The 18,252-nt window shown below is 31.7% G+C and overlaps 1 protein-coding gene and 1 long non-coding RNA gene across 3 annotated transcripts in view; one reads left to right on the forward strand and one right to left on the reverse strand.

Annotated features, from left to right (window-relative positions):
• LOC143068057 (LIM and senescent cell antigen-like-containing domain protein 1) overlaps positions 1 to 9,630 on the reverse strand; it is a 38,083-nt gene extending 28,453 nt beyond the window's left edge. For both annotated transcript variants that reach the window (XM_076241807.1, XM_076241804.1), the window contains exon 1: positions 9,511 to 9,630. In XM_076241807.1, coding sequence (XP_076097922.1) covers positions 9,511 to 9,521 — 11 coding nt within the window. In that variant the 5' untranslated portion in view covers positions 9,522 to 9,630. The remainder of the gene's footprint in view (positions 1 to 9,510) is intronic.
• LOC143068060 (uncharacterized) lies at positions 2 to 11,254 on the forward strand. The gene is made up of 2 exons (XR_012976103.1): positions 2 to 423; positions 10,962 to 11,254. It is a non-coding gene; the product is annotated as an uncharacterized LOC143068060 (long non-coding RNA).
• The last annotated feature ends 6,998 nt before the right edge of the window (positions 11,255 to 18,252 follow it).

The following is an 18,252-nucleotide window of genomic DNA, read 5'->3' on the forward strand; positions in this document are numbered from 1 at the left end:
ATGTTAACATGAACAGCATAAGAGATATAAAAGTTAAGAAATTAACATATTTTACAAATGTATCAGGTCCCTTAATTTTTCATTGTTTTAATCATGTTTATTATGATGGAATCTGGCAGAATACATTTGTTGTACATGTATATTTAACTCAAATGTTTTTCTCGGATGCCATTAAGAGTCAGGGTCAAAATTAATAATGAGTGTTTAAAATGTTATCATGTTACAACATATAAGTGTTCATTTCCTGAAATAAAAATACTTACTAGTCAAAGGGGACGTAATTCTTTCCAGATAAAATACATGTAATTATTATTCATACAAATTTACATCAAACAAAATGTACATTCATCTGCATTTGTAGTACATGTATCTACATTATCAAATAATGATGGCTTCAACATGTTCAATCAACATATATTAAAGGTAAGAATTCACAGTTTTGATTTTTAAATTTATATACAAGTAGTTCTCTTTTGTAAAAAATCCAAAATATCGTTGAATGACTTTATTAACAAATGTACAGCCTAGTAGTGACTTCAAATTTCAGCCTTAAGGGGGCTCCTGGGTACAAATCAATTTTTTTTTTCTAATATAGGATTTCGCTATATTTTTTTATAAATGAACTTTATCATAAACTTAAAAGAAAAATAAAATAAAAAAATGGGGTCACCGTTCATTTAAGCTCACAATCTGCCTCCGGAAGAAGCATACATTTTTGTTAATGTCCTTTTTTTCTGTTGAGCTAATAGGAGAAATAGAGGTAATATCGAAATAAAAAAATAACTTAATTACAGAAATCGCTTAAATTTTACAATTATTTAGTTTGTGTACAGCTTATTTGAAAAAAATATAGGCCACCAATGAGTTAAAAAAGATATTTCAAATTTAATGCCAAAAAATGTCATTTTTGCACCAAAGGGAGATAATTTGGAGCTTTTTCAATGATATAAACATTTTAAAAGTCATCTGGGACAAAACCGAATCGTTTTTTTGGGTTGATTTTTGTACCATATCATTAAGCAACCAGGTGCTCCGCAGGGCGCAGCTTTATACGACCACAGAGGTCGAACCCTGAACAGTTGGGGCAAGTATGGACAAAACATTCAAGCCCGATACAGCTCTGAATTTGGATTGTGATAAAATTTTTGACATTACACGTTTTTTTTTAACACAAAACAAATGTCAAGATTTTACAAATCAATTAAAGATTTCTTCTTCAAACTTTTTAAATCTAAAATTAAATAGTTGACACAGCATACGTTTCTGACACAGAATGAATGTGGTCTAATGAACTTAAAAGGTTTTTTTTGCCTTTGAGCAATTCACTATGGTGTTGAATATTAATCCTCTCAAAAAAATGTTTAAAGAAATTTTCTTTTTATCTATGAAATCTGAAATGAGAAAAATTTAACCCCCCCCCTTTTTTTTCACATCCCCGTTTCCCTTTTTCCAAAACTGACATCAATTCAAATTTCTAATGGAGTTTGCAACAATAACTACTCTTTTAAATACATCATAAAATATTAAAATGTAAAATAAAGTGCTTGTTATCACTGAATGGTAAAGATTGGTTGGTAGTAAAAGTGAATATACATTGTTTATTGTATAAAACAATAAAAAAAACTTCATCAGCAACATTTTATATTGGCAAATTTCCAATGAAGTTATTTACATAAAGTTATTGGCAAATAAAAATAGAAAATGACATCATAGTCATGTCTGGCAAATGTCCAACATACATTATCTAAAAACATTTTAGATAAGATAAGGAAAAAAAGCTTCATCAGCAACATTTTATATTGGCAAATTTCCAATGAAGTTATTTACATAAAGTTATTGGCAAATAAAAATAGAAAATGACATCATAGTCATGTCTGGCAAATTTCCAACATATATTATCAACTACTATTCTATACAAAGAAAGATAACTCCAATTGAAAATTAATTGCTATTGCACAATATTGTGCAATTAGATATTTCTTGCTATTGTGCAATACTGTGCAATTGAAAATTTCTTGCTATTGCACAATACTTGATATGGAATCCTGATTTGGACCAACTTGAAAACTGGGCCCATAATAAAAAATCAAAGTACATATTTAGATAAAGCATATCAAATAAGCCCAAGAATTTAATTTTTGTTAAAATCAAACTTAGTTCAATTTTGGACCCTTTGGACCTTAATGAAGACCAATTTGAAAACTGGACCAAAAATTAAGAATCTACATACACAGTTAGATTTGGCATATCAAAGAACCCGTTTATTCAATTTTTGATGAAATCAAACAAAGTTTAATTTTGGACCCCCATTTGGACCAACTTGAAAACTAGGCCAATAATTAAAAATCTAAGTACATTTCTAAATTCAGCATATCAAAGAACCCCAAGGATTCAATTTTTGTTAAAATCAAACTAAGTTTAATTTTGGACCCTTTGGACCTTAATATAGACCAATTTGAAAACGGGACCAAAAATTAAGAATCTACATACATAGTTAGATTCGGCATATCAAAGAACTCCAATTATTCAATTTTTGATGAAATCACACAAAGTTCAATTTTGGACCCTTTGGGCCCCTTATTCCTAAACTGTTAGGACCAAAACTCCCAAACCTAACCTTCCTTTTATGGTCATAAACCTTGTGTTTAAATTTCATAGATTTCTATTTACTTATACTAAAGTTATGGTGCGAAAACCAAGAATAATGCTTATTTGGGCCCTTTTTTGGCCCTTAATTCCTAAACTGTTGGAACCAAAACTCCCAAAATCAATCCCAACCTTCCTTTTGTGGTCATAAACCTTGTGTCAAAATTTCAGATTTCTATTCACTTTAACTAATAATGCGAAAACCAAGAATAATGCTTATTTGGGCCCCTTTTTGGCCCCTAATTCATAAACTGTTGTGACCTCAACTCCAACCAGATGCTCCGCAGGGCGTAGCTTTAAACGACCGCAGAGGTTGAACCCTGAACGGTTAGGGCAAGTATGGACACAACATTCAAGCTGGATTCAGCTCTAAATTTGGATTGTGATTAAATAGTTGACACAGCATAGGTTTCTGACACAGAATGAATGTGTTCTAATGAACTTAAAATTTTTGTTTCTCTTAGAGCAATTCACTATGCTGTTGAATATTAATCCTCTCAAAAAAATGTTTGAAGAAATTTTCTTTTTTATTTATGAAATTTCAAATGAGAAAAATTGAACCCAATTTTTTTAATCACATCCCCCTTTCCCTTATTCCAAAACTAATCTCAATTAAAATTTCTAATGGAGTTTGCAACAATGACTACTCATTTAAATACATCATAAAATATTAAGATGTAAAAAAACTGCTTGTTATCACTGAATGGTAAAGATTATTTTAATTTATCAGTTGGTAGTAAAAAGTGAATATACATTGTATATTGTATATAACAAAGATTTAAGTTGATTCTGGACAAAGAAAGATAACTCCAATTAAAAAAAAATCTTGCTATTGCACAATATTTTGCAATTAGATATTTCTTGCTTACTATTCTGGACAAAGAAAGATAACTCTAATTAAAAAAAAATTTGATATTTCACAATATTGTGCAATTAGATATTTCTTGCCATTGCGCAATACTGTGCAATTGAAAAGACTTGCTATTGCACAATACTTAATATAATAATTTTAGATCCTGATTTGGACCAACTTGAAAACTGTACATTTTTGGATTCAGCATATCAAAGAACTTCAAGATTTCAATTTTTGTTAAAATCAGACTAAGTTTAATTTTGGACCCTTTGGACTTTAGTGTAGACCAATTTGAAAACAGGACCAAAAATGAAGAATCTACATACACAGTTAGATTTGGTATATCAAAGAACCCCATTTATTCAATTTTTGATGAAATCAAACAAAGTTTAATTTTGGACCCCGATTTGGACCAACTTGAAAACTGGGCCAATAATCAAGAATCTAAGTACATTTTTAGATTCAGCATATCAAAGAACCTAACTGATTCATTTTTTGTCAAAATCAAACTAAGTTTAATTTTGGACCCTTTGGACCTTAATGTAGACCAATTTGAAAACGGGACCAAAAGTTAAGAATCTACATACACAGTCATGACAGTTAGATTCAGCATATCAAAGAACCCCAATTATTCAATTTTGATGAAATCAAACAAAAGTTTAATTTTGGACCCTTTGGGCCCCTTATTATGTTGGGACCAAAACTCCCAAAATCAAACCCAACCTTTCTTTTATGGTCATAAACCTTGTGTTTAAATTTCATAGATTTCTATTTACTTATACTAACGTTATGGTGCGAAAACCAAGAAAAATGCTTATTTGGGCCCCTTTTTGGCCCCTAATTCCTAAACTGTTGGGACCTAAACTCCCAAAATCAATACCAACCTTCCTTTTGTAGTCATTAACATTGTGTTTAAATTTCATTGATTTCTATTTACTTAAACTAATGTTATTGTGCGAAAACCAAGAATAATGCTTATTTGGGCCCTTTTTTGGCCCCTAATTCCTAAACTGTTGAGACCAAAACTCCCAAAATCAATCCCAACCGTTCTTTTGTGGTCATAAACCTTGTGTCAAAATTTCATAGATTTCTATTAACTTAAACTAAAGTTATAGTGCGAAAACCAAGAAAATGCTTATTTGGGCCCTTTTTGGCCCCTAATTCCTAAAATGTTGGGACCAAAACTCCCAAAATCAATATCAACCTTCCTTTTGTGGTCATAAACCTTGTGTTAAAATTTCATAGATTTCCATTCACTTTTACTAAAGTTAGAGTGCGAAAACTAAAAGTATTCGGACGCCGGACGACGACGACGACGCCAACGTGATAGCAATATACGACGAAAATTTTTTCAAAATTTGCGGTCGTATAAAAATCAATCCCAACCTTCCTTTTGTGGTCATAAACCTTGTGTTAAAATTTCATTGATTTCTATTTACTTATACTAAAGTTATTGTGCGAAAACCAAGAATAATGCTTATTTGGGCCCTTTTTTGGCCCTTAATTCCTAAACTGTTGGAACCAAAACTCCCAAAATCAATCCCAACCTTCCTTTTGTGGTCATAAACCTTGTGTCAAAATTTCAGATTTCTATTCATTTAAGTGCGAAAACCAAGAAAATGCTTATTTGGGCCCTTTTTGGCCCCTAATTCCTAAAATGTTGGGACCAAAACTCCCAAAATCAATCCCAACCTTCCTTTTGTGGTCATAAACCTTGTGTTAAAATTTCATTGATTTCTATTCACTTTTACTAAAGTTAGAGTGCGAAAACTAAAAGTATTCGGACGACGACGACGCAGACGACGACGCCAACGTGATAGCAATATACGACCAAAAAATTAAAATTTTTGCGGTCGTATAAAAACTAACAGTGTAATAAATAAAATTTGTAATGAAAAAATAAAGGTTTAATTTTTTGCTGAAATTTTTGTACCCACCAGCCACCTTAAGATGAGGAAATGAATCAAATCACTGTCAATCTATTTTTTTTCTCCAAACAAAAGTAAGCAGGGTATATGCATGTATATGATCAACAAGCATTCTGTGTGTATTGCATGGCAATATATAGATAGCCCCTACAGGTTAAGAATTCATTATATTGGAACAAATTCAAACTTGATATGTTACTTGTCATGCCTCATGTGATGATGGTGTAAACTTATTGTATAACAAATATCAAGTCAATATCTTCAAGCATGGCAAAAAAAGTATTGAAAACTGATTACAGGGACGTAACTAGTGTTCTAATTCATGGGAGGCAGGAGTTTGGGGCCGCCGCCGATTTTTCCCCTCACTTAAATGGCTAAAAATAACCCGTTTTCTTTCGATTTCCTTACTTTAAGACTCGTCAGTATTGCTTGAACCTAGAAGCAGTTTTTATGCAAATAACAAACTGAGTTTGCTGTTCGGGGTGAGCCAAGGCTCCATCTTGAAGGCCGTACTTTGAACTATAATTATTAACATTAAATATATTGTGACCACTGATTTTTTTCTCTCAAAATAATAAAATGGCTAACAAAAATTAACCGTTTTCCTTTGATTTCCTTACTTTAAGACTCATCAGTAATGCTTGAACCTGGAAGCAATTTGTTTTACAAACAATTATTATCTGTATTTAAAGATATTTTTGTTAGAAATCAAACCGGTAAGTAAAAAAAAATCATATACATGTAAAGCAAGATAATATAAATCGCAAGAATTTTTTTTATCGAGGACCTTGAATTTCAATATTGTTGAAAGCTGAACAGACATGAATAGAACTACAACGAATGGGAGTGTTTAAAGACTAAGGCATTGACCATAATGTTCTTGTACGATGTACGATTGGGAGACGTACTGTCTGACTAGACACGTTCAAAAAAATATCCAGCAGCTGATTCAGCCGGTAACGAAGTTCTGATATCATAAACAATTCATAATACAAAGGGAACTTCCTCTGCTTAATTGAGCCCCTAAATAAATGTGATTAGTTAAGTTTTATTTAAAATTGTCGAAAGCAAAGTTTCATATGCGTTCTCGTACGACATAGGTAAAACTAGTGAATAACAGATGGATGGCCACTTGAAAAAAAAACTAAAACAAATACCGAAATGGTTCACTTTCAATCAAAAATCCGGGGAATGACAGATATATCACGTATCATGATACCACTGTTGAAACTGTAAATGTGTGTTGTTTAAAATACAAATTCAAGTTTTTCGTGTACACATTGTCAATATTTTATTTTATCACTTCAAAAAAAAAATTTTGTTGTAGAAAATTTAGGGAGGCAATTGCCTCCCCTGGCCTCATAGGTAGTTACGGCCCTGGATTAATTAAGTAATTTTATTAGTCCAAGGACCATAACTTTGAGCAAAATTAGAAATTGATCTGTAACTTGTCATGATATAACAACATGTATACACAATTTTCAAATCAATATTTTTAAGCACGAATTTCATTATTGATTTTTTGTGTTTGAACATCAATTTTCAGCATTGCTTTTGGCCTACTTGGTGGTGGACAGTTTTTATTGGGGGAGGAAAACGGAGTGACCAGAGAAAACCACTGACCTTCGGTAGGAAAACTGACAATCCTAGTCAAATACATTACAATGTATGTAAAATTTGAGTCAAGTGCCTCAACACGAGCGGGTTCGAACTCACAACCTCAGTGTTGACTGGCTAGTGATTACATGTACATGTAACTACTTAGACCACTCGGCCACCGCAGCCGACTCAAGCATGACGGAAAAAAATGTGGAAAACTGATTATTTCAGTGAATTTTCAAAGTCAAAAGTCCATACCTCTACACAAAATCATTAGACAGGGACAAAATAATAACTACATTTGTACATGTACATCTGTAACTTGTCATGAAAACTATACATCAATTTTCAAATCAATATCTTCAAGCATGAAGAAAAAAAGTGGAAATCTGATTTTCTGGAATGACAGATGGACAGACAAAAGGAATGAAAACCTTAGGTCGCATTCAACTTTGTCAGTAGGGGACTAATAACCTACAATGTACATAAAGTAAACACTAAGAATGGAAATGGGGAATATGTCAGAGACAACAACCCAACCAAAGAGCAGATAACAGCTAAAAGCCATCATAGGTCTTCAAGGCAGTCAAAAAATCTCACACCACATATAAAACTGTAGTCAGAAAATGGTCGATTGTTTTTGACAACTGCATATGCTGTATTAAAGAGTTTTTCCTACATGTACCTATCAACCTAAGACTGATTGACCTTAGCCACAGCTTTGTCCATTTCCCCAGAAACCTGTTTTATTTTATTTGTTTCTCTAAACTGACAAGCTTGGTGTTTTGCTGAAAGTTGATTGGCAGTTAATGTGTCCCTTCTACATTGTATTTTCTACTTTTCCAACAAATAGAGTTGACTTTTGATCGGCAAGTGTTGGATGTTTTATTCATATTATACAAAAATTCCAGGGGAACTCTGCTAACCAAGATGGTTGCAATTTTTGCTTTCGTTTTTTTTTTCACTCTTAGTCCGTCTCCGCCTGCGTTTTACATTTTTTATTGACCTGTCGATTTTGTCTGGATTGCCCAGTAGTTTTATTAAATATTTATCTTTCTTATTATAACAGGTAAATGACACTTCTGTTTAATGATGGATAAAACCTAGAAAACGATCCCGGGCCAATGGACAAGGACAAAGGCATATTTACGAGACCTGGGTTTGCATACTTATTTTATTTTAATGGGTAATCAATCTTTTTCCAGTGTTATTTAATTTTTTTGTTGTGAACATTGATGTTTTGACTTAAATATATATGTTTTACTTGTTTATCACTGGTTTCTTTTACATAAAATTAAACTTCTTTATAAGTTTTGAAAATAATTATATTTTTTTGTATGAATTTAACTTGTCCATGGGCAACCCAGACAAAAAAGTCACTTGTCCGGGTGATCAAATGTACGAGTCGGGCGAGTCATGCATTGCATTTCCACACCCCTGCGACAGGGTTAAAATGTTTTGTGAGAACTCAACCCTACCCTTATAGGCTATACCTCTAGCCAATGTAGAAACACAAACACACAGCAATAGGTGAGACGCCACAACGAGATTCAATATGGCTGAACAAAATAAGCGGAGAATGTATACAAATAGATATAATTAGATAATAGTGTTAAGGAAATAAATATTCAAACATAAATACAATGTAGTTACTTCTTATCCTAAAAAAATATCTAATGAAACGAACTATATATATATATATTGACTAGCTTTTAAAAAAAAGAAGATGTGGTATGATTGCCAATGAGACAACCGTCCACAAGAGACCAAAATGACACAGAAATACATGTAGCATGGATTGTAAACAATATTTATTAGGAAATATATGCGACCTGAACCTGGGTCGCAATTCTGAACGTTTTGAAAAAGAAAAATCTGTAGTTTTATGGTCCGCTTATAGTCAACAAATAACATAAGGACCTATGAGCTACGCTTCTGCAGCTAGTGTATTAACTCCAAGGCATTGAAACAAATCTTCAGCCATGATATGATGACAGGTGCATTGTGAGAATAATTGGCTGTCGGAATATTGGGATGTCAGAGTAATGGGCTGTCTGAATAATGGTATGTTGGAATATTGGGATGTCAGAGTAATGGGCTGTCGGAAAAATTTGAATATATTGCAGAGTAATGGGCAGACCGAATAATGGTAATGGTACCAACAAGATGTCACCTTTTATTTTCTCTTAGAAAAACAAAACTGTATTAGGATTATATAACTGTACAGTTTTATGAGAACATGTACGAATATGGGCTAATAGTTACTATATTACATCAGACAAAAATCAAAATCTTCATGGATTTTCACTCAAACCTTTTACAATATTTCGTAAAAATTCTGTTATTTTGATAAAAAATGGTCCAACAAATTAAAGCACCATTATTGACCATTATTGGCATTGAATAGAAAGTTCTGCGGCCTCAATATTAGGGATTAAGATATTTAAGAATTTAAATTGTTAAACTAATATGAGTTATGCCGACCTTCCAGTCATACAGGCCGATTATCGCTGTTTTTGTCTTAAATGTCTCACTTCTGTAACTTTCTTGGGACGTTCAGTTCAACATGGCGGGACAATTACGTCACGTCCGGGGCCATATAAGGTCATGTTGAAACAAGATAATACACAATACAGGGGCGCCAACGGGATATTCTTTATTCAAACATCGAAAACTCTGATTGAATGTATAAATGTTTTATTAGGACATAGAATAAAACAGAATTATAAATTCTATTAAAACATATCTTCTTCCGAATGAAGGGCTAAATCTTTGGTTTTGCATGCAAAAGTGACAGTCTAAAATATGCAACATTTATATACATATCAATCAATATAATCATTTTATGATAAATAATAACCAGTTGAAAAAAAGGAGAATAACATGATGCACATTTTGAGTTCAGATTCTGTCAAGACGCAAGAGACATCACAGGGAGACAAATCTAAATTTCAGCTAAATTAAGTGTTAGAGTTATCTCGCATTATATATCCAAATTTTGGGGACCATTTTTATAGATAAAAAAGTTCTTGATATTTTCAAGGATTTGTCTTACTATACAAATCCTTGATATTTTAAAGAGCTTTCTATACAAATTCTTGATATTTTGGCTACTAAGTGTTTAATTGTAAAAAAAAAAAAAAAAATGTGATGCGCATTTTATTATATATTAAAGGACTTTCCGTTTTGAATTCCCCCGAATGCAGCCGTCATTCGGTATTTTTATAACAAGTTTTACTTTTTTCATTTAGAGCTATAAAAAGTATAAACATTGCGCATCAATTGACTTTAATCATGCACAACTTGCCAGAATATTCATCATGTTGACTGTGACATATCATATAGACATAGCCTATAGAGGTCACTGACAGACAATAAGTCGATCTCGGTTGAAAACTATGTAGCGTTATTTTATTACTAAACCTATAGTCTTTATTTCTGATACTGTGTCAGCAGTGATATTTTAACCATACAAACTTTAATTGATCTTTCTCCCTGTCAGTGGACATACTTTTTTCTTTTACAGAATTTATCAATCATTTTCTGTAAAATTCAACAGAGTAAATATCTACGTTTTCTCTATGTCTTATGTCGCAATAATGATGAAACTGATATGTAGGTCCCAGACCTTTAGACTCTCTGACTATATCAGGGATCTCAATGAGTAACTTGGTACTCAACTGTGTGTGCCGTCTGATTTTTCATTAATTTTATAACGGTAAATGATCATTCTCGGACATACAAAAAATATAAAAATCTCAATTCATGTACCCCATTGCTTAATACATGGCTTGATAAGCCACTGAAAACGAATAATTTGCGATACCTATATATTTGTAGGTAGTAAGGATTTCAGCAAAATGTTTTAATTTTCTATTTTATTCATTTATTAATGTATCTATATTGTATATAATTAGGTCTTGTGTATTTTGTAGAGAAAGACAAGTATGACTCGAACAAAAATGCTGTATGGAGTTAACAAGGAAATAGAAGTAAGGAAAAGATGAATGACTACGATTCTCTAGCTAGTGTTAAAATTCCCCGACATGTTTCCACTACAGTAGAGTTTCATTTCAAACGGAATTATTTCACTTGTGTGAAGAGGGAATACAGTAGTGCATTTCATGTTTACCGGAAGATCTTGACAAGTACGACAAAGACCCGATAAGAATTAGGAAGTGATGATGGATAATTAACAGATATATCATAAATAAATATTATTATCAGTCATGCTTTTATCTTATTTCATGTGAAGATTGTAATTATGTTTTTATCTGAAATCTTCATATTCAGTAAAGCAAAAATGGTAGGTAAGGGGATGGGTGGTTGAACGCTCACAAACATATAATTATATATATATTTGTTATGTACCAGCTGTCCCAAGTCAGGAACTTGTAATTCAGTACAATCACAGGCCTGGAATATCTTATAGGACATTCAATGGACAATTGTTTATAATAATTTGCACTGGGGACTACACACATACATTAAAGAATGATTGTTTGTTGCTCTCGTCTACACACATACATACATAAAAGATGTTTTAAATAATAAAAACGTCTATCTTATTCCTCTAACACGATACTGTTCTCAAAGAAAGTAAATAACTCATACATGTAGACTTATTCCTCTAACACGATACTGTTCTCAAAGAAAGTAAATAACTCATACATGTAGATCTATATCTAAAAAAGAAGAGTGCAACACCAAATGAAAAAAAAAATATTTCGAATAACAAAATATCTTTTATCAGTATGAGTAACCTTTTGAAAAATGGCACTTCAATTATTTCTGTTTTTTTTTTCAATCCTCAGAAATAGATAGGTACTTTGGGACAGGACAATTCTTTTTAAGCTTCCACCCTTTTGAAAAATTCCGTTATTTTTTGTTTTCCATTGACTTTCAATTATTTTCCCCTTTTTCTGTATAATATGAACAATATACTTAAAATAACTCGTTTATGCTACTTACTATCAATTCCAAGTTTTATCTCCACAGCGGTCCTGGTGTATTTTCTATATAATATAGCAGTAACCGCTGTGGATAGTACACAAAGAAAGATCCAGTGTCTTTAAAAGTAAATGTTTTCGGAGTTGTTTTCAGTTAAATGCATAGCTTAGAATAGATAGCTTTACCGTACTATATATGTGTGTTAGAGTTATCACCGAGGGGTTTCCACGGGTACGCTCAAAGTTTATGTAAGGATCTATAACTATCTATAAGTTGCTACTTCTTCCAAATACTTACTTATTCATTTCATATCTAGTGGGAATTAAGGCTATGCACTGCCCCATAATTTTCCTTTTCTTCATCTACACTTGAACCGATTGAACATTTTGTAATGCAGTATGTGATTGTTTGATTATATTCAAAACAAACCCGTAGCCAGGGGACCCCCTTAAAAAAATAAGCACAGTTAAAGTCAACCTTCTGTTTAAATTGTGACTGTTGAGTTGAGTTCTCGAGTCCAAATACCCTCCCCCTTCCTTGGAAATTCCTGGCTACGGGCCTGCAAAACATAGTATAACCAAAAGGTCGGACCTTTTTAAGTTATCTTTCGTTGACCGGTAGACATAAATAAAGACAACAGTATAGTGTACCGCTATTCGAAATTCATAAATCGATTGAGAAAAAAAAACCAAATCCGGGTTACAAACTAAATCTGAGGGAAACACATCAAATATAAGAGGAGAATAACAAAATACCAGAAACACTAAAATGCAACACACACAGAAACGAACTAAGACAACAATAGCCATTTTCCGGACTTGGTACAGGACATTTAAACAAAAAATTGGTAGGTTGAACCTGATTGTGTGGCTAACCATACCTCCCGCTTTAATGGCAATGGTATATATAACACTAAAACGACATCATTACATGACAGGACTACAACAGAAATAAATGGAAGAACATACAGGACAAAGAAACACACAAATAAACAATACAATAGAACATTACGACAAGCTAATAGTTATTGAAGCTACCAGGCTTATAATTCTTAAATACGCCCGACGCGCGTTTCGTCTACACAAGACTCATCAGTGACGCTCAGGTCAAAATAGCAAAGATAGCCAAACAAAGATGAAGAGCATTGATGACCCAAAATTCCAAAAAGTTGTGCCAAACTGAAATACGACTAAGTTTATCTGCCTGGTATAAGAAAATCCTTAGTATTCAGAATAAAATTCATATTTTTGCAAGTAGTAAATTTATAAAAAAAAATAACCATATAATTGATATAAATTTTAACTAACTACAGAATAAAAACGAAAAAGTAAAACAATGAAACGAAGGATCTGTCGTACATATTTAAAATTGAAAAAGTTAACATGTAGATGATGAATATATATTTTTGTGGGAAACATGTGGCTCTTTTCACAAAAACTCATCATAACGATTCTTAACTAAGGAGTACAAGAATTTTATTCTTATATTTCTTTTATTTTGAAATATTGTGAAATTGAGCAGTTTATATGTTTTCTGTCGTGGATACTAAAACAGATATGAAAAATACTGAACTCCGAGGTAAATTTAAAACTGAAAGTCCCTAATCAAATGCATGACAAAATCGAAAAGCTTAAACACATCAAACGAATGTATAACAATTGTCATATGCATATGACTTTGTAAGGAATTTTCTTATGTAGAAAATGGTTGGTCAGGATATAGCCTGGTTTTATAGCTAGCTAAACCTCTCCGTGACTTGTCTGACTGTCGCATCAAATTCCATTATATTGACAACGGTGTGTGAACCATATAAATAGACATAAAAGGTGAAAATATCAAAAATACAGCATTCAGCATTGTGTTATAATCTTAATCACTAAAAGAATAGAAGTTCAACTGGTGATACCTTGTGTATTGCTATTGAAATATTAAGATGATAGATGACGACATCGATGCTATATCTTCAGCAGTTAACATTGTGTTATAATTGCAATCACTTTAAAACAGACAAATATGCAACAAAGAAGAAAAAAAGTCACATAGACAAAGCACATTAATTAGCAAAAAATAAAAGACAAGAATATAAAAATGTATCATAGCACAATAAAATGATGACGGGATGTATAAGTACAGACCCACGTCATATATTTCAAAGAAACACAAAAAGGTATATAGACAAAGAACATTAGCAAAAATGAAAGACAAGAGTACAAAATGAATTACAATAGCACAATAACACAATGACGGGATGTATAAGTACAGAAACTTTAAAAATTTGGGTGTAGATATTGATGACTTGTTTTAAATGTTTTAATATTGACATCATGAGATATGTTAAAAAGACAGAACAATAGGTGAACATTTAAAAGCGTATGGATATTACGAAATAAGGCAACCGAATAGACAAAAAAAAAAAGTGCTAATGAACATATAGATTATTATTTCCTGTCAAATTTCAATTGCTTATATCAAGGAACGACCCTTTCATTTATTCTGTTTTTTAGTCCTGTCATTTATCAAATATTGATTTCTAATAATATTTTCAAAAGCTTGCTATTTTGAAACAGAGCAGAGAGTATCCTTTATTAATGCCTTTGTGTTAAATTTTTTTAATGCATATTCATGTGTATGTGCTTTACTCGCTGTGCATGCTTGTATGCTTGGTGTTGCTGTGTGCTTTTGATCTAAATGTGCTGTATTTGTTTTATATTTGCTTTTATGTTTTATATGCCTTTGATGTAATTTGCATGTTTTATATGTCACAGTTATAAGAAGATGTGGGATGTGTTTCAATAAGACATCTTTCCATCCAAGTCACTCCGAACAGCAAATTTAATGGCCCCATGTATATACTATGAATGTTTAGTATGTCATATATGTTCTTTGAATGATCTATATGTCATATTTGTGCTTTGAATGATTTAGATGTCATATATGTGCTTTGTATGTTTTACATGTATGCTATACACTGGTATGTACGTTGTATGACTTATGTGTCATGTATGTGGTTTGTATGATTAATATATCATATACATGAATGTACTTTGTATGATTTATATGTCATATATATGCTTTATGGGCTTTGCTCATTGTTGAAGGCCGTACGGTGACATATAATTGTTAATTTCTGTGTCATATTGGTCTCTTGTCTCATTGGCAATCATACCACATCTTCCTTTTTTTTTATATTTGTATGTTTTATGTGTCATGTATTAAATTTGTAAGATTTTCTATGTTATGTATGTGCTTTTTATGATTAATATGTCATATATGTGATTTGTATGATTTATATGAATGTGTAACATCTTATATATGTAATTGATGTAAAATAAAAATGAAGCTCGATACAAGTGTAGTAAGCGATACGTTGCAGCAAAAATCTTACTTTACAGCAAAGCAAAGTTGGCTTTAGATGAATTTGGCTATTTATTTTAGGTATTTTTGACATATTGCTCTTCAACGATTTTCGGTACTTATCCATCTTCGAATTTCAAATGTTTAGCTCTGAGCATCCCTGATGAAGGTAAATCCAGAAAAGCGCTTCGGACGCAATAATTTATTAAACGTTTTGTTTTCCATTTTTTACTTGATTTGTTCGGATTTTCTATCGCAAAAATGTTAGACATATAAATTGTGCAATTTATATTTGGGACTTTTCACTAAGCTTAGCGTATTGGTTTGTTAATATTTAGATTAATTACCCAATAGAATAGAATTGACCTTCAATGACAGATATGTTTTGTACATTTAATTATCTTTTTGTTGTATTACAAGAAAACGATCCAGTTACCATTTTTACTAAATATTACGAACACAATAGTTATCAAAGGTACCAGGATTATAATTTAGTACGCCAGACGCGCGTTTCGTCTACATAAGACTCATCAGTGACGCTCATATCAAAATATTTATAAAGCCAAACAAGTACTAAGTTGGTCCCCTCCGTAAAACATTCAGTATGCCTTCGGAATATACAAATATTATTGTCAAGAATTTCAATAACGGCCGGGAAACAGACTAAACAAGTTCACAGTTGAAGAGCATTGAGGATCCAAAATTCCAAAAAGTTGTGCCAAATGCGGCTAAGGTAATCTATGCCTGGGATAAGAAAATCCTTAGTTTTTCGAAAAATTCAAAGTTTTGTAAACAGAAAATTTATAAAAATGACCACAAGGCAGTATTCAGTGTAACATATGACCCTTTTTAGGTTTAAGATTTTTAGTAAAATGAGCTATATGTATATGTATATATCTTATTTTCCATTCCAATTTCTGAAAATGTATTAAAATACTATCATATAGTTTTCTTTCTAGTCACATGACATATCCCTTTTTTACATAATTATTCCTTATACACAGTGACATAAGTCTTTTTTTAAAATAGCATGACAATTTAAATTATTTCAAAGTATATAAAAAAAACTCTCTTTTTTGTTTGAAGTCTCAAATAACTTTGATAATAATACGATAAAAATAAACGTTCGGAGTGGCTATTTGTCCGGCTAGCCGGACGAATAGTGCCAGGGCTATTTGTCCGGCCATTGTAATGCGCATGTCATATAATGTGCGTTCGGAAGTGCGTGTAATATTATCGTCAGAAGCACCAAGGGGGCGCGTGTAATCTGATCACTGATTTTCAATTTTAAGATCATGGCTGAAAACGGTGATGGAACACGATAAAATGAACTTCCAAGAATGATATAATCTTATAAAAGGGACTCTAAAAAATTGAAATCACAAGGAAAATGGGAAATTAAAGATAAATGATCGGTTTTACAAAATTATTCGACTCGCTACACACTAGTTCTCCGTTAAAGCGCCCAACGTCGGAGTAAAAAATGATAAAATATAAATTGCAGCAAAACTTGTTTATAAAGAACATAGAACATCTTCATAGTGTATTCTATCCACCCTATAAATTTTAGCATGTAATGTGCTACCGTTAATTTGTAATGATCGAGACAGTTTAGATGAAAAAACAATAAAAAAAACATTTAACGTCATTTTATTTCCTTTGACGTCGTGATTTTCAATGCCAAAATGCTAAAAAAAATTATTGATTCACGTAAACTTTTATTTCTTTTTTCTTGTTAGCTGAAATTTAAGTATGATATTCAGTCATGTCTGCATTATTATTATATATATAAGGTTTTTTTTATCTCCTTAACACAAATTAAGGTGATAAATCTTCAAAAAGTTTTCTCTGTGCGAACTTGTACGATAAACAATCGACTCAGCATATCAGTCTTGTACAAAGCAAGATAAATAATAAAATCGTATAAACATGCTTTCAACACGAATACGCATATAATTTGCCACTGAATCCTCCTCCTTTTCGTCATCATCCTATTTACCATTCTGTGTTACCATGAATTATAATTGATGTGGTCATATTGATATCGAAAACATATATATAAATCAACTGTTTTAATTTCAAAATGCACAAGTATGGCGTATAACGCATGAATTTCTTGCTTTGAACTGTTTTTAAAAATGTCTTCGAAGCCGAAGCACAACCCTTGTATGATCTTGTATCTTTGATATAGGTTACTTCCTTTGATATTCCTTAATACCTTTTTGTTCTATGTATTGTAAATTTGAAAAAATAGGAGAGACAAGAAGTGTCTATTAATTCTACTAATAAAGATAGTCGGCAAGATAAATTCGTGACACAGTGTTTAGTGACCTAATACGATATATACAGGGTCAGTAAATTCCATATGAGGTTCTATTTTCGCTCAAATCCCTTATGGAATTTACTGACCCCGTATTTATTGTATTAGGTCACTAACACACTGTGGAACTGATAATATCTGACTAGAATTTAAACGAATCACTTATTTGAAAAGGTTTACACTTTGTATATTAATACAATTTTAGAGGAGATATGCTTTTTTGATTGATGTTTTCTGAACGTACAGTGACAAATATTTCATGCAGATTTATGACCGGGAGAAGAATATTCAAAAAATAAATAAGATGTTACATGCGTTGTCGTTGATAAAGAATTTAAAAAGGTTTAATAAAAATATATAAAAAAAAACAATGATGAGAGAGACACGACAAAAAAATTATCCAGCAAAATATAAAATATTAAATCATTATTCATATATATTTTATTCATCCTCTTTGGTGGTTAGTTGTAGCCTATTAATCTCGCAACTTTGATTTGTAGACAACCAGTAACGACCACAGTTTCTTTTTGTAGATCCTCTTATACTAATAGAACTGTGCATTGTATTCCGTTTGTATATCATATACTTTTTTTTTAGTTATT

This window comes from Mytilus galloprovincialis, chromosome 3 (assembly GCF_965363235.1).
Source record: "Mytilus galloprovincialis chromosome 3, xbMytGall1.hap1.1, whole genome shotgun sequence".
In the NCBI taxonomy this organism is placed as follows: Eukaryota; Metazoa; Mollusca; class Bivalvia; order Mytilida; family Mytilidae; genus Mytilus; species Mytilus galloprovincialis.